Here is a 26,349-nt window from a genome sequence, read left to right on the forward strand (position 1 = left end):
AAAAACAAACAAACAAAATGAAAATAAATACTAAAAAAGTTAAGAAATAATTCAAGAATTGTTGTGCCTTCTGTATGATGTGTAACTAAATCTAATTGTTGAGATTCAATCTTGTACCTAATGCTTTAAAAAGACAAGATGTGGATTTAAACAATGGCAATCTTATACATATCACACTGTCTACAAAAGGATTATCTTCTCTCCAATCTCTTCCTCTCTCTCTTCTCTCTTTCCCCCCCCCCCCCCCCCCGAGATAACAGCAGGCAGGTAGGGCACAAATCGGCTTTTCTACTATCAAACAGAGTCCCTCACTCATGTAATGAGGGCATCTTCTTCAAGGCGATTATTCAGTGGAGGTCTTGATGCTGATCTGTTTTTATCTTGGTGTGCTCTGAGAAATAAGCTGCTATTTAGGAAAACTAGACAAAGCTGATGATTCTTCTGATCCCTTGAATCAGAGAAGAAACCTCCTTTGGAAAGATTCCTTCTCCCACATGGTACTCTTTTAAAGGGACAGCTACCTTGCCAAGCAGCTGCAAGGATAATTCTTTGTCATGTAAAAGGTGCTAGAATAATGCAAGGAGTCAGCTTAGATTAATTTTCAGGAGTCCTTTTTGGAAAAATGGTTCTTGTATTTAACTGAGATGTTGTCAAGGCTGATTCCCAACTCTGTCACTATGAGTGCAGAAGTGGGGCCCGCAAGGATTTTAAAAATTAATACTTGCCACTCCGGGCTTGTATTAAACTCCCAAGGTTACAGCTTTTCTCTGACCTTGGCTTGGTAAATGCTGCCACCACCCAAATGCAACAAAACCCCTTTTGAACCCAGGAAGGAGCACTTGGGAATTCCTCCCTGTGGGGTACCCTCAAGCTGTTTCACCCCCCCTCAGGGGAAGAGCTGAGCAAGGAAATTAGCTGTGGCTATGAGCTAATCAAACAACATGCACAAACCTCTTAAGACACCAAAAATTCAATCCTATTCTTTAAAAAGGTAAATGTTATTAAAAACAAAAAGAAAGAAAATACATCTGGAACTTAGGCTTTTGCTAGACATTAAAAGAGCAATTCCAAAAATCAAGCACCCAAAATAGCTTTCTTGGGGGTTCAGCTTAAAGGTTACAAGCAAACAACAGCATCTGGGGTTAGCACAGAGGAGTCCACAAGCCAATAAGAAATACAGTAACTCCTCACTTAAAGTTGTAGTTATGTTCCTGAAAAATGCGACTTTAAGCGAAACGATGTTAAGTGAATCAAATTTCCCCATAAGAATTAATGTAAATGGGGGGGTAAGGTTCCAGGGAAATTTTTTTCACCAGACAAAAAACTATATATACACACAGTATACGTTTTAAACAAACAATTTATTACTGTTCACAGCTATGATGATTGTGAAGCTTGGTTGAGGTGGTGAAGTTAGAGGGTGGAAGAGGTTGGGATATTTCCCAGGGAATGCCTTGCTGCTAAATCACTGGTTCTAAAACTTTTGTACTGGTGTCCCTTTCACATAGCAAGCCTCCGAGTGCGACCCCCCCCCCCATATAAATTAAAAATACTTTTTTTATATATTTAACACCATTATAAATTCTGGAGGCAAAGCAGGATTTGGGGTGAAGGCTGACAGCTCGTGACCCCCCATGTAATAACCTTGAGACCCCCCTGAGGGGTCCCGACCCCCAGTTTGAGAACCCTTGTGCTAAATGATGAACTAGCACTTGGCTGAGCCCTCAAGGGTTAACACGTTGTTGTTAATGTAACCTCTCGCACTCTACCAGACAGCAGGAATGGAGGGGAGGGGAGATAGCATAGCAGAGAGACAGACACACAGCTTGTGTGTGGGAGAGAGAGAGAGAGAAATGCACATTGCCCCTTTAAGTAAGCTGACCCACTCTTAAGTGTATTGTCTTTTTAAGTGGATCAGGAAGTTGAGACAGCAACTGCTGCCCCAGGCTCTCTCTGTCTCTCTCCATCTGTGTCCCCACCCTGCTCTATAGGGAGAAGAAGGGGGTAAGCGGGGTGTGGGAGGAGGGGGACACCTTGACATTAGCCCCCTGTTCCCTCCCCCCCTGCACAGCAAGCAGGAGGCTCAGATGGCAGGAGCCGCACATGGCAGTGGGGGGAGGGAAAGCTCAGTTGCTAGCCTGCTGGGCAGCTGCCGCACAGGGAACTTAGCGGAGCGGGGAGCTGATAGGGGGGCTGCCGGTCCACCCTGGTTCCAAGCCCCCGTCAGCTAGCTGCAACAAGCTGCTCTTCCTGCAAGCAGTGGACAAAGCAGATGATGTTAGAAGGGAGCATTGCATAACTTTAAATGAGCATGTTCCCTAATTGATCAGCAACGAAACAACGTTAACTGGGATGACTTTAAGTAAGGAGTTACTGTAAAAGAAATAACCCTAATCGCATCAAGCTAAACATTCTGATCAACTTACACATTTGGAGTTCAGATAAGTAGTTCTAGGCATGATCTGATGATTTATAATCATACCCGGCTTAGCTACTTATAGCATGGCTGCTCTGTCCCTCCAGCCTAGAGAACAACAGACAAAGGCAAAGTTTCTTTCCCCATTTAAAAAAGTTCTACCTTCCCATTTGCTCTTTTGGTCAGGTGCCCACATTTTTTTTCTTTACCTGGGGACTTTTTAACCCTTTACAGGTAAAGCAAGTAAAGAACAGTTATGGGATTTTACAGCTAACTGGCTGGCTGGGTGCCCATCAAAGGGAGCTATCCCCACACTTTATTTATCACAAATGTCTTTTGTTAGTGATGTCCAGGTCCTGAAATAGGTTCTGTGATATAGCCAGGTACAAGGAGCTCTGGAAAGACAATAAAGTCATTTATGGCTTGATCCATTTCATAGTGTTTTTAAGCAATGTGATTGAAGTCCCAAGAATAGACATAACAGAACTTTTATACCTACTAGTATTTTTTTTTTTTTAAATCGTGCTTGTCAGATTTTGTGGACTCCCCATCTCCTTATATTTCTATTATATGCTGTTAATTATTATTAACTTCTGAATCTTGTACAAACTATTGTTTCTGAAAAATATGCTCCATTTGTATACCTTTGAAAAGTGTATGATATCATAAGAATATAAGAATGGCCATACTGGGTCAGACCAATGGTTTGTCTAGCCCAGTATCCTGTCTTCTGACGGTGGCCAATGTCAGATGCTTCAAAGGGAATGAACAGAACAGGGCAATTATCAAGTGATCCCCCTGTGGTCCAGTCCCAGCATCTGGCAGTCAGGTGCTTAGGGACACCTAAAAGCATTTTGGCTAATAGCCATTGATGGACCTATCCTCCATGAACTTTTCTAATTCTTTTTTGAACCCAGTTACAGTTTTTTGGCTTTCATAACATCCCCTGGTAACGAGTTCCACAGGGACATTTAGAATTCCTGATTTAATTTGTTTTTGTACTGAGCTGGTGTGGAATCAAAGCAAAAATAATTTAGGTTACTATGCTTACTAGAAAATCTAACATGATCTGTATAACTTGATATGAAAAGTATGGATTTTACCCCAGAGTCTGTTTCCTTTTAGCATGAAGGAGAATGTCTTTATTTAAAGCCCGAGATTGGTGGTCAACAGCTCTTGGAGAAAAAGAAGAATTTGATCAAGGGTGTTTATGTGTAGCTGATGTTGACAACAGCGGCAGTGGACAAGGTAAACAGAAATTCTGAGTTGGCCTTCAGATTGTGACAGAAACATGACTGCAATTTTTATTTACTCCAGCAACATGTGCTAAATGCTTATTAACGAGATGAAGTAGGAGGCATTTGGCATATATTACTACACTTTGTCCTCCGCCCCTTTTCTTTTTGTTGTCAGAGTTCACTTAGATATTCTAGAATGCATCATTTCATTTTATATGATGTCATTGCTTTCAAGAAACCCTGCTAGAGCATGGAACATGTAAGTGGCATTTTTTCACAAGTATGTGGCACTATTTTCATATTTTTAATATTACCTCAGTGTGTATACAATATTAAAGAATTGTTGAAAACATTGCCATACACTTGAAGGGAAAAACACTTATCAAGTATAATTGCAAAATACAGTTTTGGGCATCTTTTGGTGGGAAATTCAGGAAAGTAACTGCTAGTTTAATGAAGCTAGTGCTAGCTCAGCCATGAGAAGTTATGTTTGAGGTCAGCTTGCATTTGAAGTAGCTAGGGTAGCGTTTGGGACCTGTTACCAAGAGTTTTAAGGGGTTAGTTTTGACCTATAAATCTCTAAGTGTTTTAGGATCTGCTTACCTGAAACTGCCTTTCTGTGCCATTCTGCCCCAGCTGTAATCAGCAAAAGCCCTTGAGCTTGATTTCTTCCCTTCCCCGCCACCTTGTTCTTCCCCCACCCAAAAAGGGGGGTGGAGGAGGAGGGCTCCTGGCAGAGTGTTCTCCTTTCCTTTGAAATGTGCTGCTCCCCATGTCTGAAATAGGCGGTGTAGCATGCCCAAAAAATCATCAAATTCCCGCTATCTTTCTGAGCAGGTATTAGCTGAGGCAATTGAAGATGGAATTTCTGTCTAGTGGAAAGTGCTGTTGCTGGGGGAGAAGAGCTTAAACTGTATAGGTCATATTACTGGATATTCACTGGTAGGTGGGAGGAAGAAGTATTGCTGCTTTGGTCAATTATTTTACTTTGCATTTCCTATGTTCTGTTGTCTATAAATATGTTAAGGGTGGCCAGAGCACTTGATGGGGACCCTTTGGTGTGGAGTTTGATCAAAAGTAAATAAAATAAGAGGTAAACCTGACTGCCTGCACATCTGGATGAAAAAAAAAATATCCCCCTTTAGGCAAGTTTATCAAATGTAAGAAAAATATTTTGTAAAGAGTGTGTAAATGAGATAGCTTTAGGGAGCTAAGGGACATGCAAATGTCTTCATGACTGTCATCTTCATCTGTCAGTATGATATACAGATAAATTGTGACAGAAATGGATGAGGCAGAGATTAGGGTGCAAGGGGCAGAGGTCACGCTCTGAGTTGAATGAATTGCAGCATGAATGTTTGCTACAGCAGAGATGAAGATAGCTGCCTGCTTCTCCACCTGCGTGAAATGGGGTCCTGTGGAACTGTTCCAAATGGCTAAAAGCCTGGTAAACCTTGGCTGCCTCCACTCTGAAACAGTCCGATCTTTTGTACTATGAGTAAGTCCATGTGACTTATGGACAGGATTTATTGGATACACCTCAGACACGGATCGATGTCTGGAAGAGATAAATGTTAGTGTCTTCTCTGGGAGTTCTGAGCAGAACTGATCTCCTGAGGTACGGGGGGCTTTCTGTAATCATTTTTGTTTACTTACTTCAGATTTGTGTTTCTTAAGAATCTTTGCTGACTTTTATTAAATACTATTTCATAACAAATATTATTACTATAGGAATCCTGAACCAAATCCACTTTGAAGTCAATGGGAGTTTCACCCACTTATGTCAAGTCTGAATTTGGTCCATTCTATGATACATTGACCTGAAAAAGTAATAATTAGGCTTCAATTTCTCATCTGGATAGCATCTATAACGTTGTTGTTACCAGTTTTTAAAAGTCAACATTCTGCTGCTTGCTTGGTGAGAAGAGTGTTGCCAAATCTTTAAGACATGGGAGCTGAACATTTGGAAGTACTGGCTACACTCGGAGAGTGGATTTCAGAGACTGGACTGGAGTTTGAGAATTATTGCTTCCTCGTTCTCACTGTTGAAATATTTAAGTGTCTAGGCTGCAGAATGTCAGCATAATTATGTGTAAACATCCCATCATTTTAAGGGTACACTTTGAAGCACATATGCAGCACATTTATTTCTCTATTTCTAATTTTCCTCTTGTTGGAAATTTTTCTACAGATAAAATAACTGTTGGCAGTTATATGGGATATCTTCGAATCTTTAATCCTCACCCTGTCAAACCTGGAGATGGAATGCAAGCTGAAGATTTGCTCCTGGAAGTGCAACTGCGAGATCCAATACTCCAGGTGGAAGTAGGAAAATTTGTTTCGTAAGTAAACAGTCCATGTTGCTGATAATGATTACACTAATTTGAAGGCTTTAGGCTAATTTGTTATAGTAGCTAACTTGCCTCCCTAAAGACCATCTAGATCAATGTTGTAAAGTGCCTGGGGTTTAGGTGTGAGCTATCTCATATGAATCAACATATTCTTCTTGGCACTGCAGTGTGTGACTCTTACAGCCATTAAAAGAAATTCATGAATGCTGAATTATGCATTTAATCTGCTTATTGATTTTATATGGTATAGAGCATAAATGGAAAAAAATGTTTATGCTCATTAAGGTAAAGTCTTAGGTTAGGTTATATTAAAATCCCCAAATGTCCTCTACTTATGTTCTGATGCTGCATGTAAACATTGCTGTGCTTCTTTAAAAACATACTTGTCTACTAAGTATGCATCAGACATGTTGCTTTGCAAGCTATTTTATTTATTATAAGCCAATTTAAGAGTAATACCTATATCTGTTCTCAACACCCTTCATTTTTTAATTGGGTGCTCTTGAAGGTACTTCACAGATACAGCAATGTCTTATGGTATTGGAACTAACCAAAGGTTGCTGCTGCTGCTAATTTTTTTGTTTATTATTTATTATTATAGTGCAAGAGCTCTTTTCTTTGCAGTAAATGAGATTATTCGTGTATAGAGGATGGGCACAGAATACAAAATATTGTGACTATCTTTGTATAATGGGGTTTTAATTTTGTATTGTGGATGTAAAGTAGTATCCATATCTATCAAATGATGCTCATCTAAAGTGACAATCACATAATTGCCCGCCATTATTTTTCTCATTGGAAGTATTAGTACTAGCTTGTTAGATATCAGGATCAGGCTGAATCAGAAAAAGCTTGCTTGCTTCATGTGCTCACATCTGCAAAATGTGTCTCAGGGTTCTACTGAGAACTTAACAACTATTAGCTGTCAAATATAATTTCAGATGTTTTAATTCTGAAAGATAATTTAGTTGCACAATATTTCATTTTGCTGGTACTTAACACTTGAGAATTTGGGGCTTGATCCAAAGCCCAGGGAAGTCCACCCGCAGGCTTTATATTGACTTCAGCGTGTCTTAGATTAGGCCCTCAGTGCTGCAGTTTACTGGAAACTCACTTGCAAATTTTCTCCTTTTTTTTCCCCCCCCTCATTGTCAGTGGTACTGAACTACTTCATCTGGCTGTACTGCATTGCAGAAAACTGTGTGTGTATGCTGTCTCAGGTAAAAAAAAAACTGTCCAGAATAGCTGTCTATCTCTCTGTCTACCTTCTTTTTTTGCTATTGATCAGTTTAGCTATCTGGCCTGACTAGGCATGTGTAATGAGAAGTTTCTCTGGTACTGATAGTGCAAAGTCTCAATCAAAGAGTTTGAAGGACTCTCGCACTGTCCCTCCATTCTGAACTGATGTTTCTTCTCTTACACACTCTTGGTCCTTCTTTGTCATATAGTAGCAATTGTGTATAAAATGTACCCTGTGGCTAATAGAGAGCAGGCAGTTGCTCTGAGTGTGCTGAATTGTTCTGTGCCCAGGCATTAATGAGTTGTAGTTATGTAGACTGCACTCTTCAAAGAGAAGCACTAGTGTTACCTCTGCAATATTCCAAGTTCCCCTTTGCTTGAAAAGTGATGTTGCAGATCTAGCTTGTGGAAGCAGTAGCTCTGCTGCTGAACCATTTGGCACGTTCTGAGCTTTGTTACAAGCTTTACCATTCAGAGAATTATTTTAGAGAGCATGTGGCAGATTAATATTAAAACTTGAGCATGGACAAGCAAAAGTAAATGTTTGTGTTTGTCAATAGAAGTATGTCAATAGTAGTATATGTTTGTCAATAAAAGCTTCTTATGTTACAACTTTGAATACAGAAGCTGATGCTCAGAGCTCTAATGAGCAAACTGTTCGCAGATAAAGATGCCCTGTAAATATAATTGTTTTAAAAAATGAGCTAAATTTTATTAAACATTAAATGCTTGATACTTGCTTTAAAATAAGAAAATAATCTTTGCAAGTAGCTTAGAGGTTTGGAGGGTAGCTTTGGGGAAGATGTATTAGTGAAGATGAGGAGGCCAGAACAGCAAAATGAAAGGGTAAACCTGCTTATTCTTCCCCTCCTTTAGAGTGTAGAAGGTCTGAGTGTAGACAGGACTGATGCAGCTGTATTGTTTGCAGTACATAATCAAATATGAGACTGAATTCTTGGATCTCTAAGACACAGAGAACAAACTCCTTTTGGTGCCTCATTTTTTAACATTTCTTACACAGTTGCTAAACATGACTTCAGTTTTAGAGATTTTGAAATAATCCCCAATTTGTAGGCCAAAAGGATCCTCTTTAATCTTGACCAGACTATATTAATATCTCACAAACGATTACAGAAAGTTAGGTTTATTATTGTTCTTACTGATGGATCCACTGACAGGTAGTCTGTAGCTGAACAAGTAGTGGTGTACAGATTTGTTCACGATTGGAAACTTTGTGCTCTCTTTGTTGATGTAGTAGGGCTGGGATCTGCAAGTAATAGTATTATTTGGTGTGGTAGGAAACTTTTGCATCTGCAGAGCTCAAGGCAGAAAAGCTCAAATCAACAATGGTTGGATTCAATTTAGATAATGCAGCATGGAATATAGGTGCTTCATTTGATGCTAATCCCCATTTTAGACTCCATAATCCTTACATTATTGAGCATTGCATCAACCACACAGCCCTAAATTTACTATTCTGGTTCTCAAGAGATTTTTCCAAATTTTAAAAGTATCATTTTTCACATTTTATTAATTACCCAAAGATACCAACTCCAAGCTCTTGCAGATACCTCTGAGATATAGATTATATACCTCTGAAATATCTCCAAGCATCTATCTGCAGGAACTTGAAGTTGTTATAATGTTTGGGGAATTAACAAACTATGTATATGCCATCTGTAGTGTCCAGCCCTACACTGAGTCACTACTTGGATAATTATCAGTTTTCTGTCAACCATTAGAAACATACTGCAAAAACTGAGTTATGAGCTGATGTGGCCTAATTTCAGAGGTGAAACTAAGCTGGTCCGGTATGGTACGGTGTATCGGCAAGAGCCAGTACGTTGTGCTGGACTGGACTGGCTTCTCCGGCGGTGATTTAAAGGGCCCAGGGCTCCCTGCACCGGAGCCCCGGTCCCTTTAAAGCGCTGCCCGAGCCCCGCTGCCGGAGCTCCGGCGGCGCTTTAAAAGGCCCGGGGCTCCCCGCACCGGCCGGAGCCTCTGGCCCTTTAAATCGCTGCTGGAGCCCTGCCACTGCTACCCCAGCCCTAGCGCCCCAGGGTAGTGGCGGCAGGGCTCCCATGGTGATTTAAAGGGCCTGGGGCTCCGTGACGGCTGGAGCCCCGGGCCCTTTAATTCGCCCCTGAGCCCCAGGGCTCCCAACTACCTCTGCAGCTGGGAGCTCCGGGGTGATTTAAAGGCCCTGGGGCTCCCAGCCACAGCTGGGGCCCCAGGGCCTTTAAATCTTGAAAGGCTCCGCCTCTTCCCATTGAGGCCACGCCTCTTCCGGGTTTGGCCACGCCCGCTCAGGACTCTGGCGTACCGGTAAATCTTTAAAGTTACTTTCACCCCTGCCTAATTTAGAGTCTCTTTTAAGGAGATTAAGATGTTTTGGCTGAAATAAATTGTGAGGCATACTTTGTTTATTGGATCCTAGAACTGCAGAATCGTAACGCAAAACATTTTGTTTTGCCTTCTTTAGGTGAGTAAATTGATTTCTGATCAAATAGTTGAACCACATATCGTCGAAAGATGTGAGATTCCTCTGCTCAAACACAGAGTCGTCTTCAGGGCAGGCACTATCTCTTACTTTGTTTATACAGTGCTTAGCATAATGGAACCCCATTCCTGTTTTTGGCCTCTATGTACTGCTGATGTACAAATAATAAACACGTTTGCCACTTTCCTAAAAATATATCATTGTCAACCTTCGCACCCCTCCCAAAACAACTAATAATAGATAAGGCCTCACCATATAATGTTCTTAAATAATCTAAAAAAGTTCCTGTTTTTTCTTCACGTGAGCCAGAAGAGTTAAAAATTAGACACATATATTGTTCCTTGTTTTTTCATAGGAACTTTGGGAAATGTGGAACATGGGAACCAGTATCATGTCAAACTTATGTATGAACACAATCTTCAGCGAACAGCCTGCAACATGACTTATGGACCATTTGGTGGTGTGAAAGGTAAATTAATTCTAAGTGAATTTTAGATTGTGGATTAAAGTTTATACATTGATCAAGAACAATGTGAGCTTGTGGCATATGCAAGCTTTCCCACTTTGGGGCTATGTTACATTTATCTGGGAATGTCTAGGAATCGATGAATAGTTAAGGCCCTACTTGAATTGCGGAATGATTGTCAAATAATTGTGGCAGTGTTGCAGACAAGACATGGAAAATAGCTCAAAAGTAATAATGGACCTTTATTAATTGCGGTAATTTGGAAAAGCCAGAGAAGATGTATTTTGTTTAAGAAAAATTTCCTGGAACAATATAAACACTCAGGTATTATGTTATGCCAGACATTTTGCTGCAACAATATTATGGTCATTAATGCCTGGGGCTCCGGCTGACAGCGGGACACCCAGCCGCACAGGCAGCTGATAAAATTGTGGTGGAAACCTAATATTGCGGGATCCGCAATATTGCAAATTAAGTAGGGCCTCAAGAATAGTTATTTTGATCCTCATTCAATCCTGGGCCTCTTCTGAAAATACTAGTAAGCTTCTTTTTGGGAGTTTTTGTGATGCTACCATCTTTAGATTAATAGTTTGGATGAGAACAGTTAGGAAGTATCATTTGTTTTGCTTTTGTTTGTAACATATCAATGAACCGAAAATAAGAAAGTTAAATACAGAATATACTAGGATGATTAAAAATCAACTGTTGAAATAAGGATATTAGTTCATAAGGACACTTATGTTAAAACTATATTAAAAAACAAATAAAACCCAAATTTCATTTCCTTGTAATAATTCAGATATTGAAAATTTCTTTTGTTTTAATACATTTAAGTCATGTTATGCATTTTGCCAAGGTTGGACAATAAAAATAGAGTAGTCCTCTTTACTCTCAGGACTGCTGTGTGTCTGTGTGTCTGTGTGTGTGTGTTTTGTTTTTGGCTTTTCCACCTTCTGTTCCATCTGCCCTATTAAATCTTTTTTTAAAAGAAAGTCTATGTAATGTTATCCTTTGAAATGTTAAGCAGACCTCTTGTTATTCAGTATATTACAGTTTTCAGTTAACTTCTGCAGCCAGATTTTAAATGCTTTGCTCCCGTTATCCTGGAAACACTTTTTTGCACATGCTTTATTTATGCACATATGTAAGTGTTTTGCAGGTTTGGGGGCCTTACTGAAGCATTATTTGCAGAAGTCAATTCGACTACTTGTGAAGTTAATGCTACTCATTTTGAGTAGGGGGGTATCAAAATCTGACGTTATCTAAATATGCATGTGTTTAACCACTAGAGGGCTCCCATATTTCCCCCGAATGAAAGGTACTGTGAATTATAGGATGAAAATAAAAAGAATTGAAACTAAACAAATTGTGGTTCCTAACTTGAAGTTTTGTACATACATTTTTCTAGATGACTATGCAATGTCCAGTCATCCATTCCATAAAATAACACATAACACAAATAACAATACATTGTTAAGGGCTGACAGAGAAATATTCATGAGTAGATATGAGTTAAATGAGCCCAAACCTCCCCAGTCCTCTCCTGTTGGGAGTCACCATCCCCTCTCCTTGAGGGCCTCTCCCCCCAAAAAGGCACTTTCTTGCATGTCTAGAAAGTTGACAAATCTGAGCTCACTCCCCAACTTGTTTGATCAAAGTTCCAAAGTGGAAGACCCCTTCTGCAGGACCCTGCCATCCACTTTCTCCCTTTTAGTGGGGAACTCCAACTCAAGCTCCTCTACTGACGGCAGTTTTGGTAGAGTGACACAAAGAAAGAGGCAGTATCAAATTAACAGCCCTAGATGGTTTGAAATCATTATCTTGTATTCCTATTGGTAGCTAATACAAATGGTGGAGCACTGGCATAATGTGCTCCCAATGTGAAACTCTGTAATAAGTAGTCCACCACATTTTGTGTGAACTTCACTTTCTGCTTGTTCTCAAGGTGTTGTTTCACAAAGAACACTTTAGAGTAAAGTGTCTCAAAGTCACAAAGATACGGATAAGGTCCACATCAGAGAGTAAAGGACGACTCATCTTGCCAGGTTGGAGGAAAATGTGCTCCAGGCGACCGCCACTAGCTTGTCTTCCAAGAGAAGTCCATCTCTAATAATAAACTTAGATTATATACTTTTACAAATGGCATTGACTCTTTCAGTCATGAGCACCAATAAAAGCTTTACCAACTAACTCTCTGGCTCCTTCCCCCAACCTACCAACTTTATCTTTGTCTTGTCTGGACTAAGTTGCAGTCAGCTAGCCTTTGTCCAAGCCTCAAACTCACTGTAACATTGGATTATTTATTGTGTTGATCTGCCTCGGTGAGATGTGTTGGAGAAGTATGTTATATTGAATACAGTACAGCCAATGTCTCTTTACTGATGCTGTCAGCCTGATATATACGTGGAATTGGTGGGATAACAGGGGTGGGGACTCTTGTGTTATGCTGTAGGAGAGAACTCTTGGGATAGAGGAAATATTGCCCATGACTGTCCTCTGGGTATAAGAATGGAGTCATTCAACAGCAACTTTATCCATTCCTACCAGGATCTACTAGTGAGTTAACAGAACTTTAGGATTGGTATCAAAAGCTGCTGACGAATCTCAGAGTCTGCTTGGACACATTTTGTCCTCATTCATTGCTAGGAGCAGTGAATCAATTAATGCAACCACTGTAGTTTCTCATACCCAGGCCTGTTGCCCAAATAATCAAGCTTTAGGAACTCTGAGCACTCAAGAAGCTGCCAGAGTTGCCCCTCTACAAATTTATGATTTATTTCTAAGAAACAGCAGTGTATATTTATATTTCCCTTAAAGAGCTACAGCACAATGGGCAGGGCATGAGATGTGGCCGAACCACCACTAGATGGTCCTCTGGTTACAGTCATTGGTTTTGCTACACTTATAACACTGCTTCCGATGGTCTGGTTCTACAGGTGCATTTACTGTAAGACTTAACGAGGTGTGGAAAATACAAAAATACTTTTGGTGAAAACCTGCTCCGCAGAAAGTATTTTATTGACTAAAACCAAATGTTTTTCATAGTTTATGGGGTTTTTGTAGAAAAGCAGAGGAGGTGAATTTGACTTTCACTTACTGAAAAACATTGGGGGGGGGAGGGAGAAACTGTTGCAGATTTGGCTAGACTTCTGCTGGAGAAACTAAGCTTTCATTTTACACACACACTCTACCTCCCTCTCGCCTTTTTGGTTTCAAGTATAATCTTCAATATCAACTGATGCAGTGATGTCTGCCTAACTCTACCAGCAGCTTTAAATAATATCTCTGAAAGTGTCTCCTATGAGTGTTAGTGTGGTGTTCAGTCTGAATTCTAATAAGGATAATTTAAATGTCAATATTGTTAGTTATTTTGCTTCCAATCATTTTAGCAGAATCATTAAACTGAAATACCCCGTTACAGTTTGTAATGCCAGAAATTAGTGTGTGTATGTGATATTGCAGGTTGTCATCAAGTCTCGCTTGGGTGAAGAATGAAGAAGTCCTCCATCTCCTCCAAAATTGTTACCTCACCTCTGCCCACAAAGGTGAAGTGAAGGATGAAATACATCCCTTCCCAAGAAAGCCAAAGAGCTTCAACAGGCTCCTGCTTACCAAAAATCAAAATGACTTGCCACACCTCCTTGAGGCTTTTGGCACCCATATGCCCTGTCAGAGCTGACACCATTAACAGTGTGGCTATGTATTTAAGGAAAATTTTGCAGAATATTGAAAATGTTAGGGAGATTAAATTGAAATTAAATATAATATGAAAATAAATAGATATTGTACCGATTCTACTGCAGTGCTGCATAACTTGAATCCAATATACCACTTGGGGCAGTGGCCCTGAATATTAGTACCGTAATTCCTTTTGCTAATTTAAAGCCATTGTGGGTCTTTCTACACAACAACTGGGAAATGTAATTCCCATTGTGGTTAGACATACACGCATGTTGGCTCTGCTTGAGCTACCACCTAAAAAATAGCCCTGGCTGCAGTGGCATGGGCACTGCTTGGACTCGCTTGAGCCTTCATGGTTGCTCTTTTTAAGGGCTAACGAGCATATCCAGCATGTACCTGTGTTGAGAATTACACCTCCCAGCTGCCATGTGGGCATAGTCTGTATGCCACACTTGGAAGCACAGGAGATACTCCGTTTAAATGATGGAAAGTACTTAACTGAACCTTTCAACATGCCAGATTAGTGTTTCTTTCAGCATGCCAGATAGTAGTAATGATGCCCGATGTTAAATTTTGTGGCTTTTGTTAGATTTAGATGGAATGAAGCAAGTGAATTTTATGGCTTATAGGTGCACAGAAATACATTTCTAACCTCTGAATGTTTACCTTGATACTGTTTTAATTTATCAAAGTGTGATACAGCAGTAATATATAATCTTTATGTACCAATTTCAACATGGCTGGGGAATAGGCAGTAAACATATCATCCTAACATATGAAATTTAGCTGTAGGAAGAATGAACTTGCTTCTTAATGGAAAAGATGAATCAGAGGGTGTTGGCACCAAGTGAGACTTGTTCTTTGTTTGGGGCATATGAGGACTTCAAGTTTTGCAGGAACACTATAAGTATATATTTTGCCCAAATATATTTACACCCCCATAATGATTGATTACCTCTATTTTGGACAGCTGCACCACCTCTGCACAGCCATACACAAGTAGATTGTGCATGCTAGGCCCCTGAATAACCCCTGGGAATAGGAGAGAGAAGAAAGAGTGCACATATCCATGGCTGGATAATTGCAGACCTCTTGGAAACTAGGACATGAGTGCGTCTCCATGGCTCCTGCCAGAGGGCCGGTGGAGCAGTGTTTCCTCTAATATTTTTCCTGTGGGTGGAACAAATGACCATCCAGGCCCAAGTTTTAGATCTGAGTGTACTCTCCCAAACACTCTGTGTCCCTCTGCGTTCACTTCCTTCCTTCCTCTCTGTCTCACTCCCTCTTTATTCATTCCATACTCAGGGCCGGCTCCAGGCACCAGCTTAACAAGCAGGTGCTTGGGGCGGCCAAGGGAGAGGGGCGGCACCTGCGGCAATTCGGGGGCGGCAGGTCCCTCACTCCCTCTAGGAGCGAAGGACCTGCTACTGAACTGCCGCCGCCAATCGCGGCTTTTTTTTTTTTTTGCTTGGGGCGGCAGAAATGCTGGAGCCGGCTCTGTCCATACTCCCCAATCATTGTCACCTGCTCTCCATTCATTCACTCTCTCCCACTTTCACACATTTGCATTCTTTCCCACTGTTACTCTTATTTCTCATACCCTTTTCCCTCACTTTTACTTTGTATAAGAAAAACAGGATAGTTCTACACTAGAGAATTAAATCATTTCTACTTTAACCAATTAAACATATATGATTAAATAATACCACCTCACTCTTATATAGTAGTTAAAGTACAAATGAGGGTCCACATACCCATGTGGAATGAGCAGAGAAGTCCTACATCCAGAGTAGTGTTCTCTTAAGCCTAGTTACAATGTACTAGAGATATTTATCTTGCAATGCACTGGCCACTGCAGGGGTTGCATATCTGGGGACAAAGATGGGAGGGACAGCATCCTCTTACTGTCCCCCAGGCCTTGTCTTCTCATCTTTGTCCTGCAGTCCTCTTCCCCCTTAAAAATGCCCATTGATTCCGTTTATGCCCCTCCAATAAAGCTCTGGAATGATTAATTTTCCTCTCCAGGCCTAATTGGACGCTATTAGCTGTCCTTCTGCAGCAGACCCCACTTATGAGTAGCTGAGAACCCCATTTTAACAAACAGTAGGTGATTTCTCAGACCAGCACTTGCAACTGGCAAACCAGCTGTAGTTTGTAAACTGAGTATATGGGGAGCTGGACCAGGGAGTCATTAATGGAGTCCCTGTGTATAAAGAGTTTGTGTACTCTGGTTTTAATTAAAGTGAGGGGGGGAAAAAGCATACAGGAAAAGATGCCTTTCAATCAAGGATTTTAATTTTATATTTTTCAAATTAGCCTGTAATATTACTGAAAGTTTACTGAATTTTACTGACAGTTCTAAAAACCCTAATAATTTTGTGTGGCTCTTAAACAACATGGACTATGTATTGGTGTTTATTTTCAAAGCAGCTCTTTATTTTTACTGAATAAGCCTTGGTGGCTGGTTGGGGTTTTTTAGGAGGATTATTTTCTAGTTTAGAGAAGGCCTGTATAAAGCAGAGCGTCATGCACTGTTTTAAAAGTGGATAGATATGGGCCATGCATGCAGTTCACAAGCAAAAGCTCTCCACTGCTAATGTAATGCTCCCACAAATTTCACTCTGAGGCCCTTCAACTTTACTGTTACTGTTTGTTAGCTAGACCCTTATCCATTAAGGGCTTTAGAAGGACACCAGAATCTTGAAATCATCTTGAAAAGTTCAGGTGGTGGTAGAGTGAACTGTTCACTTCTTAACATGCTGTCAGTATTATATGCCTCTATAGGTGCTTTAATGGGTTTTGTTTTGTTTAATGCAGTAGAGGAGACTATCATTGCAATTATAATGCGTTTCCCCCACCTCCCTCCAAAATGATTTTTAAAAAGTAGTGAAATGTACTTCACAAAAACTCTGGCACACAGATGTAAGATTTAGTGTGAAATTTGTGCAGATTTCTCTTTCTTGTCCTGCATAACTTCAGAATCGCTCTCATCCTCATCCACTCTTCAGCCCTATTTCTTGCCACTCCTTTTGCCTTATTCCTCCACTCTTGTCTCCCACCCTGCTTTTTTATTAGCTTTCTATTTCTTGCCGTTATGATTTTGATCCCATATTAGGAACAGTCATCCTGTCCTTGTCCATCACACTCTCTTCTCCCTCACTCTGTTCAAATTCTTCTTTAACTCTAAGCTTTTCACACAATCCCTTGTGCCTCTTTATCAGTAATCTCCACAGCCTCCTTCTAATCTGATGCTTAGATACCAGGTTAAGTGTCTTCTGAGGGCAATACCTAAGATGGAAATAAATGTTATTCTGTGTCTTGACTTATTTGTCTTGTCTTACTTAGGGCTAAATTATCAGTTTGTGATCTAGTTCATAGTAAGGGACAGAGTGCTGTTGTGCTTCCCCTGGATCAGTCCAGGAGTGAGATTGTGACTTTATAAATCAGTCTCCCAGTTGCTCCAGAAAGAGAGTAAAATGCCACAGTTTTACACTTGTCTCAGCATAGGCTCCTTGACATGGTGGGAAGGGGTTGGAATCAAGGTTCATTCCACTCTTATCCTTTCCCACAAATCTTAAGGGGGATATATACCAGTTCTGTGGACCCTGCTTCCCCTTGCATATAGGAAGTGGTAGTAGGATGGCAGTAGGCAAAGAAGTAAGGGGACATCTTATGCCCCCTATACTGCCTTGTTCAGGATGGGCCACAATCTGGCCATTAGACTGTAAACTCTCTGGGCGAGGGATGTGTTAACTGTCAGTAAAGTCCTACGTAATGCCAAAGTATTTTATAAATATTTTTAATAATAGAAAATGAGTTTGAGATATTGATGTTTCTAAGTAAGATGAACAGATTTCTGATGAAGATGTATGAAAGAGTGCAGAAGCATTTTTAAATAATGAAGTGATTGCTCGAAGTTTCTATAGGCTTATATATTGTGATATAAATAAAAATTCCTAAAATCCATGCAATCAGATATGTGCCAGAGCAAGTAGTAATCAGGAAAACAGCCAACATATGTATAAACTAAAAATGTAGTGAGAATATAATAATGAAGAACTGGATACTGAGATCCTGTGCTTCCCAAACTGTTTCCTAATTGCCTGACTCCTAGGCCTCTATCTAAAGTGCCTATGAAATGTGGCAATGGCCATATGCCATAATAGGAAGCAACCTTTCCCAAGTATCAGATGGGTTTTATGATTGTTGCGAGGGAAAAAATGATACATTGAGCTGCATGTATGAACATCCTGAATGCTTCTTGAATTAAAAAAAAAAAAAAAGATGATAAAACTTTAATGCTATCTTCGATCTAAGAACTAAATAGATAATGCATTAACAGCTCATGTATCAGAGGGGTAGCCGTGTTAGTCTGGATCTGTAAAAAGCAACAAAGTCTATAAGGTGCCACAGGACTCTTTGTTGCTTTTTTGATAGCTCACATCCCAGTAGTGGGAATTGTTGACACACAAGATACTTAACTAGACAGAGCTCATTTTCTCTATGTGTACGTACAGTATATTTGAAGTTGTTTTATAGTGATGTATATTAATTCTATGCACAGTGTCTTTATTTTCACTGAAAAATGTTTATACTCCATTTTTATTTAATTGCACAAAATATGTTTGTACTAAATGGCTTTAAAATGATCAGTGAATTCAGCTCACTTCATATAGCTTCTTGAAATAAGCTGATAAAGTCTGTAGAGTTCAGTTATCAAGCATGTTCTGATTTTGAAATTAGGATTCCAAGATCATAAAATGGCTTTCAGAACTGCACAGATTTGTTGGAAGTTATTCCACAGGTACTGTATAAATAAAAGGAAATAATAAAAAAAAGTGTTTTAAAGAAAGAAAATAAAAATTATTGCATGAAAATATTACAAGCAAAAAAAGAAGACAAAAAGATTTAAAACCCACTCCTCCCTCCCTCCACCTAGCTTTTCTCAGCAAATTGTCTGAATTCATTTTACTTTTATTATAGTGCTGGCCTCGAGGCAAAGTATATTTGAGTGTTACAACAAAGAGGGTGCTATAAGGAGGAATTTTTTAAATAATAAAATACAACATATGTGTAAACCATGCAACCTTGTAACAGGAAACTTTATGAGAAGGGTGGACTGTACTTAACTTTTCCACAATTCTGCAAGAATGAATTTTTATTAGGTGCTAGTCAGAAAAAAATTATCAGCTGACTTTTATGCTGTAAGGTTTAAATGATTCTTATAGCTATGTTTAAGTAGAGCAGTGATATAAATTTGGACATTGATTTATTGGCTAGTTCTATTAAGAAGCAGGGTGTTTAACTATTACCTTCCTGTTAAATTGCTTCTGTATAAAGAAAGATTATTTGTATACTCATTCTTTTGTGGATTTTGTTCAAAGGATAAATCCACCAACCTCTGCTCCTGAATGCCTCCCCATATAACATAACTTTGAAAGGCTATTAGTGGTGTGTTTTCTCTTTGAATAATGGTGATATAACCTTTTTCTGTAAGTTGAGCATGTGGTGGGGAAAATAATTAAGGAAGATCCTCACTGCATCTCTTTCTAAACAGTTCCCCCTCTCTTCTTTTTTCTTTTAGGTGATAGGTGAAATTTTGGCCCTGTTGAAGCCAGTGGCAAAACTCAAATGGAGTTCATTGGGCCATGATTTTATCCCAGCTGACTATATAATTAGAGCTATCATTTATTTCGGCTGCTAGTAATTGGAGTGGTAATAATGAAAACAGACTAAGTATAAGCTTGATAAATACAATGTACAAGGAAATGTGTAAAATTGAGTCTAGGAATCCATGAGCTTATGTGTTTGTTTTCAGGTCCTATCCAGAACAGTATGATCCTGGGCTTTTGTGCTGAACCACCATACATACCCTTGAAAGTCCTAAATTCTGACTTTGTGTTAGGTCAAACCATCCAGAAGAGAAGTTAGCTTGCCATGACAGCTGCTCAGTGGGGATGGATGGGAAACATTCCTTCGTATAACCTCCACAACTCTGCATTCTCAGGAGTTCAGTGCTGGTCTTGTTCTGTAGAGAAACAGATATCACTTTGCATGGCTATTGGACTGGGACCTCTCACAAGTAGTAAATTCATTTTAAAAGCATCCCTTGGAATGATGCAGCATTTTTGGCAGCATTTTTTTGCTGTCTGATTGTTATTATAGGGTATTTTCTGCTAATGTTGAATTCCAAAGTGTCCCATAAAAAAGAAGTAGATAAGTTGATGGAGGATAGGTCCATCAATGGCTATCAGCCAAGATGGACAGGGATGGTGCCATAGCCTCTGTTTGCCAGAAGTTGGGAATGGGCGACGGGATGGATCACTTGATGATTACCTGTTCTGTTCATTCCTTCTGGGGCACCTGGCATTGGCCACTGTCAGAAGACAGGATACTAGCCTAGATGGACCTTTGATCTGATCCTCAATGACTAATGAAAATAAATTATCCCTGTGTCTTTATCATAGATCTTTTTCATATTTTTAAATAATTCAAGGGCCATTTGTTTCTCTTATCTCTAGAATGAAAGTCAAACTATTTTACCCTTTCCACATTGGTCTTATTTTCCAAACCTTTTATAAATTTAATATGTAACTGTTTACTGCTTTGTAATTTATTTTTAAAAATATTGTGTCCAAATGTGAACAGTTGGTTTACATTGCTAGTGTGAAGTGTACATTATTAGTGTGCAGTTTGCCTACAGGGTTCTAGCTGTTGGAGTACTCCAGTCAAGGCCCAAGTGCCCAGAAGAACAATTACCTTCTTTGTTTTTAATAGGATATGTCTACTAATATGACCCAATATAGCATCTGTCTTTTTGGTGACATCATTATATTGTTGACTCCTATTTAATTCATCATCCTACTCTAATCCTCAGATTCTTCTCTCTGGTGCAATAGCCTAGTCAACCTTCTTCATTCTCTAGTTTCCCGTGAGACAGTTGTGCAAGATCATATCAGATGTCTTACTGAAGTTTAGAGACACTGTCCACTGTATTTCCTTTATCCATTATATTGTTATCCTGTCAAAGAAATAGTTACTTTGGCATGATTAATTTTTGATTACTTCATACCATTTGTATATCACCTTATTTTTTACAAATTCATTTTCTTTTTATCTGTGTTTTGCAATTTAGCAGGCATCAGAATTATCTGATTTGCTGTAATTCTGTGGATTTGCCGACTTTTTCCCCCACACATCAAATGGGCACGTTTTCTCTTTTCTAAGTCTCTGAGAGCTTATCCATCCTCGAAGGACCATCAAAAGTAGGTTTGTAAAGATAGCAGTACATCTTCTCTTAATTCTTTTACTACCCATCAGTGACTATCCTGGGGCTCTGTAGTACTTTTTTATTAAATATTAAATATGTCACAGCTGTCTAGATTTTTTTTAAACTGGTGGTTATCAAATCCTGGTTCATGGTGGTGCTTCTCTCACAGTACTGATGCATCTTCTTTTTCAAACAGTGATAGTTTCTGATAGTTGTACTCCAGTCTAGGATTATTTTGTGGTCTCGAAGTGTTTTGGCCAGCTAACTTACCAAAAAAAGTGCATATTTTGGACGAGTTAGTGGAGTGATTCCTTTTGGTCACTGAGGCTATGTCTTCACTACTGCCTATGTTAGGGAAACTTATGTTGCTCAGGGGTTTGAATATTTCACCCCTCTGAGCTACATAAGTTACACTGACATAAGCACTAGTGTGCACAGCGCTATGTTGGCGGGAGAGCTACTGCCGACATAGCTTATGCCGCTCGTGGGGATGATGTATTTTTATGCTGACGGGAGAACTCTCTCCCATCAGCATAGAGCGTCTTCACTGGACACATTGCAGCAGTGCAGCTGTATCAATACAGCTGCAGCGCTGTACATGTAGACATGGCTTGCTTGTTTTGTGGCTTGTATGTGATTTTTAGGAGCTGAACTCAGAATTTTGTTTCAAAGTTTTATTGGAGGGTGATTGTCAGTAAGTGATCTTAGCAAACGCTCAGAATGGGGCAAACGTTGTAAAACTAAGACAAAAATATACAGCTTCTAGATATTAAAGATTGTGGGGACACTAGGGAGAGGAGTTCTTGGAACTAAAAAAGCAAAAACGAAAGCATGTCTGGGTCACCTCCACCCAGGGCCTTGAGGAAAACCCTCATAATGCTACACATGTTCAGATTGCTGCTGATTGTGGATTATCCTCCTTCAGATATGTCCTCAAAACTTTCCTCTGCTCTGATGCCTACAAACAACTTGACAATGGGTTAGGCTGCTAGTGTGAAAGCACAACATAACATGCTGACCTTTATTGTCTGATTGTATTCTTCTAGTCTCCTATTGCTCTGTTTGTATCCATCTGTTGTCTCTTATACTTAAATTGTAAGCTCCTTGGGGCAGGGTTTGTCTTTTTTGTTCTGTGTTAATATAGTACCTAATACAACGTGGTCTTGGTCCATGACTGGGGCTACAATAATACAAATAATAATATCAGATGATAAGAATAAATTCATCATTGAAAGAAAAATGCTTGATCCAGTGCTGACACGCCTTTATTCAGTTCCAACACACATTTAATATATATTATTAAAGTGGAGTAATTATTTCGAGTATTAATGGAAACCAGAAAATGAAGTTGTTTCACTTTTTAAATTAAAATGCTATCCTTGACTGGGGATTTTTAAATAAAGTAGATAATTTTTTGACATTGTTTTTAAATTAAGTAGTGATGAGATAAACTAGAGATTAAACAATGTTTATGTAGAGTTACTAGGTGACTTAATTAGTTTAGTATGTGGAAATGTTAGGCAGCTAAGCCTTGGAAAAAAGGGTTATTCTTTTAAACAGCTCCACACACTGACAGTGAAATAAAGCTAAGTGCTGACTTAAGATTTTTAAGAAGCTGAAATACATCTATCTTGCTGTAAAAGGAAATGGTTCAGAAGAATACTTGGCTTCAAATGGATGATCCATTTATCTGAATAATAGGGTGCATGAAGCAAACAGATGGACATACTGTTAAGAAAATCTGGTGGTGATTGTTTGCCTAAATGAGTGTAGCTGGGTTAGAATTTGATATAGAATCTCAAAAGACTTAGTGAAAAATGCTGAAGTTGGATGATCAGTACAGCAGAATTTGAGGTGTAGACGACTTCATTTACTGTGGCTGCTAACTGGCTTTTGGTCATTTTGTGGGAATAAATATATTAAATAGGTTACAAGTACAAGAGTTTTGCCAGTCCCACTACTTGAAGTCATGTGGCTTAGGTATCATGAATCTTTTAAAACATTTATTCACTATTGACTGTTGGAGTCTTAAAAAGAATATTTGTAGATTAATGTTGGGTATCACTTTAAATTTTATTTTTCAATATGTGTTTTTTGTTTTCTCTTTGTTATGCTACTAGTGCCTTTTTTTTGAAAATTATATATTTAGTACTTCTGAAAATGTGCTGGATTGAAAGGACTGGATGTTGAAGTGTTCTGTTGGTCAATAGGCAAAGAGTTACATTGACAGTGATAATTACTTATTTTTATAGTGCCCAAAAATATGTCAGGCGTTTACAAAGGAAAGAAGATGACATGACATGGTCCCTGCCCCAGAAGGCTTGTAGTCTGATTGTAAGCATAATTTAGTGAATGAAAGCTACAGAAAACTGGTGTAAGGTACAATAGGGTTACAGCAGCCTTGAAAAACTGCCATGAAACTGTAGCTATCCAGACATAAAATGTACTCCTTTGCCATCTAATTTGATAATGAAAAAATGCATGACATCTTACTGATCTGTCAAAATAATTACTGGCCATACATGCATGGGCAAACAGACCTTTGCAAGGCTGGTCTACAATAATAAGATCATATGGTTATTTGCAGTGTGCTTCTACCCCATTCTGGAGGGAAAGGTTAAAAATTGTTCATGCCTATTAAATCATGACCAGTCAGACTACCAAAAAGGTAATGAATAGTGATGGTAGTGATTGTGATAGAGACATAATCCACCAATTCCTTTAATATTTAGCCAGCAAGCAGCTGGCTTGCTGCTTGCTGGCTAAATATTACAGAACATTACTCCGTTGGTTATTACTATCCTGGGCTACAATTGAACAAGTGACCTAGATGTGAAAGTGTCTGTATTGATTACCTGTTGCCTCAGTTTTATCTCTGTCTAATCACATTGTATGATTTGTTTCTAATCACAAGTGTCTTGGTTTGCATAGTCAAAATGCATTACTAACTGCCTTTTAAATATTTCTTCTGCTTTCACTATACCCACAGGGGACAATACTCCTTTAGAAGAGTTTGTCAGTGAATCTGTATTCAAAACTGTGATGTTTCTTAGAGTACCTTGGGCACCTGTTACTCCCTTGACTCCAGCAGCAGGGAGGCTTGCTTGTTCTTATGTTGGTGTAGTAGTCTTTTCTCAGATCCCACCAGCCTGTTAGCCACTAAATAATCTCCTCAGTTCTGTATCAACCCTTACTTTGCCTTGCAGGTTAACAATAGATGTACCCAGTCCCTGAGCCTCTTTGAAGCATTCCTCTGTGGTGGTCAGCCCCTTTTCTGCTGAACGCTCGCAGAAGTACCAGGTCAGCTGTCCGCAAGGGGACATGTACACACTAGTTTGTATGAGTCAACTCAGGATTAGCACCTTGTTTAACACCACAACACTGAGATACATTTATAGTGAAAACAACCATAAGTTTATTATCAAAGCTTCGAGCGAGAATGAGTAAGGATAATGGAAGCAAGTTACATATAAAACAAAATTATAACATGTTTTCTGGAGACTAGACTTAACTTAGCAGGTTAACCTCAATTCTAAATATGTTTATCTCACCCCAAATATCCTCTGCAGCATTTCAACCAAGGCTGATTGAGATTGTGTTTTCATGAATGTAAACATATTATCCTGCACTTAGGAAGTAAATGGGCAAAGGGGTGTCTTTTGCCTTCTCGTTACATCTCCCTGTAGCTTATTCTTCTGTGTGCTGTCTCCCTGTAGATTTCACATCTCCCCGTGATTTAGTATGTAAATGACTCTCCATTGTGTTAACTTACAAGGCTTAATTTACGTGCCAGAGAGACAAGTGAATAAACATTATTATCTGACAGAAAATGTATATGTCAACTCTGTCTTTGTACAGACTTTAAAACATATTTTCAGTAAACATACATAGTTCCTTACATAGTATCTGTACATTCATTTCACAACAATACTGACTAACGACCAGCATTTTAATTTAGACATCATATGAAAATCTTTGATGAACCAGAATGTACATATCAGGATATTACTGTAATCCTTTTTTCTAGTTGGCATTGAAGGGTCTATGGGTCATAAAAACATCTAGGTGAAATATTCCTTTTTAATAGTTGTTCCTCAGCAAAACTATCACAAAATGGCACAGGAGGTACATTGGGTTCGTCAGACTTTCCACCTTCTGAGAAAGTGGAGATCTGCTTCTTGCTGGGGAAGAGGGACAGGAGATGATAAAGGATCCTCTCTTCGAGTTGAGCAGTTCTCCTTCTGGGAAGAGGGAAAGGAACTGCAGCTGAGTTCACTCTGCTCCAGTCTCTCAGTTTACAATTCTAAGTGTATGTCTCTTTTGGGTTTTAAAGATGAAGAAATTTTCCTTTTAAGACAATTGATTTGTCATCTGAATGACATATCCAGATGTATATTTCAGAGTCTACTGATGATTTTTTTGAGCCATTTTATATATCATAAAATTAGGGCCTGATTCAGCTTTTATTGAACTCAGTAGAAAGACTACCATTGACTTCCGTGGGAGTTGGATAACATTTAATGCATGTGGGTAAAATTTTTGGAGAACCTTCATTCAAAGTTTATTGGTGCTTTTTGGCAAAGTTCTAATAATAGGTCTGTCTGTCTATAGATTTCATATTTTTTTTGTGAAGCTGATTTGCACATGCAAGAAAAAATGTTGTATACAGACAGATAATACAGTTGCAGATAAAGGCAACTTAACATGAAAGAGTATGTAGTTTAAAATTCCTTTTGTAAACAAATTCCCTTGATTGCCCGGTCAAATATGCAACAAACCCCCCAAACTTCACTTAATACTGTCTTCATACAGTTATATATTAAGTGCCCCAAACTAGATTTATATTTATAAAGCCAGCTGAGCTCAGAAAATAGTAACTGTGTCCCACTCCATAAAGACGGAGGACCTTATCTAGAAAATTGACTTCTACAACAGCTTCGTGAGCCACCTATGGTCAGGGAGGCTGTAGCCTCAGGCTCTCATGCAGTGGTGAGGAGAACCTCAGCTATATGTAAACTCTCTCCCTTGATAATCTGTATCTGATATTCTTCGTCTTATGACCTCTGCCAATCTGAATGTCTTTTCTGAGAGTGTGTGCTTTGCCAGGCAGAGACGGTCTCTTCTTGAATGTCTGAAAAATGCTTAGCCTATTGTGAGGGCCAGTGCAGGCTCTAGCGTTTTTGCCGCC

General features: G+C 39.2%; 1 protein-coding gene across 1 annotated transcript in view; it reads left to right on the top strand.

Moving 5' to 3' along the window:
• The window catches only part of LOC113409489 (protein PTHB1-like), a 476,973-nt gene that overhangs the window by 1,007 nt on the left and 449,617 nt on the right, over positions 1-26,349 (top strand). The window contains exons 2-5 of the mRNA XM_026663464.2: positions 3,542-3,664; positions 5,846-5,996; positions 7,161-7,225; positions 10,100-10,213. Of these exons, the coding sequence (XP_026519249.1) occupies positions 3,553-3,664; positions 5,846-5,996; positions 7,161-7,225; positions 10,100-10,213 (442 nt within the window). The 5' untranslated portion in view covers positions 3,542-3,552. The remainder of the gene's footprint in view (positions 1-3,541; positions 3,665-5,845; positions 5,997-7,160; positions 7,226-10,099; positions 10,214-26,349) is intronic.

Source organism: Terrapene carolina, unplaced genomic scaffold (assembly GCF_002925995.2).
Source record: "Terrapene carolina triunguis isolate 2854851 unplaced genomic scaffold, T_m_triunguis-2.0 Scaffold33715, whole genome shotgun sequence".
NCBI classification, from domain to species: domain Eukaryota; kingdom Metazoa; phylum Chordata; order Testudines; family Emydidae; genus Terrapene; species Terrapene triunguis.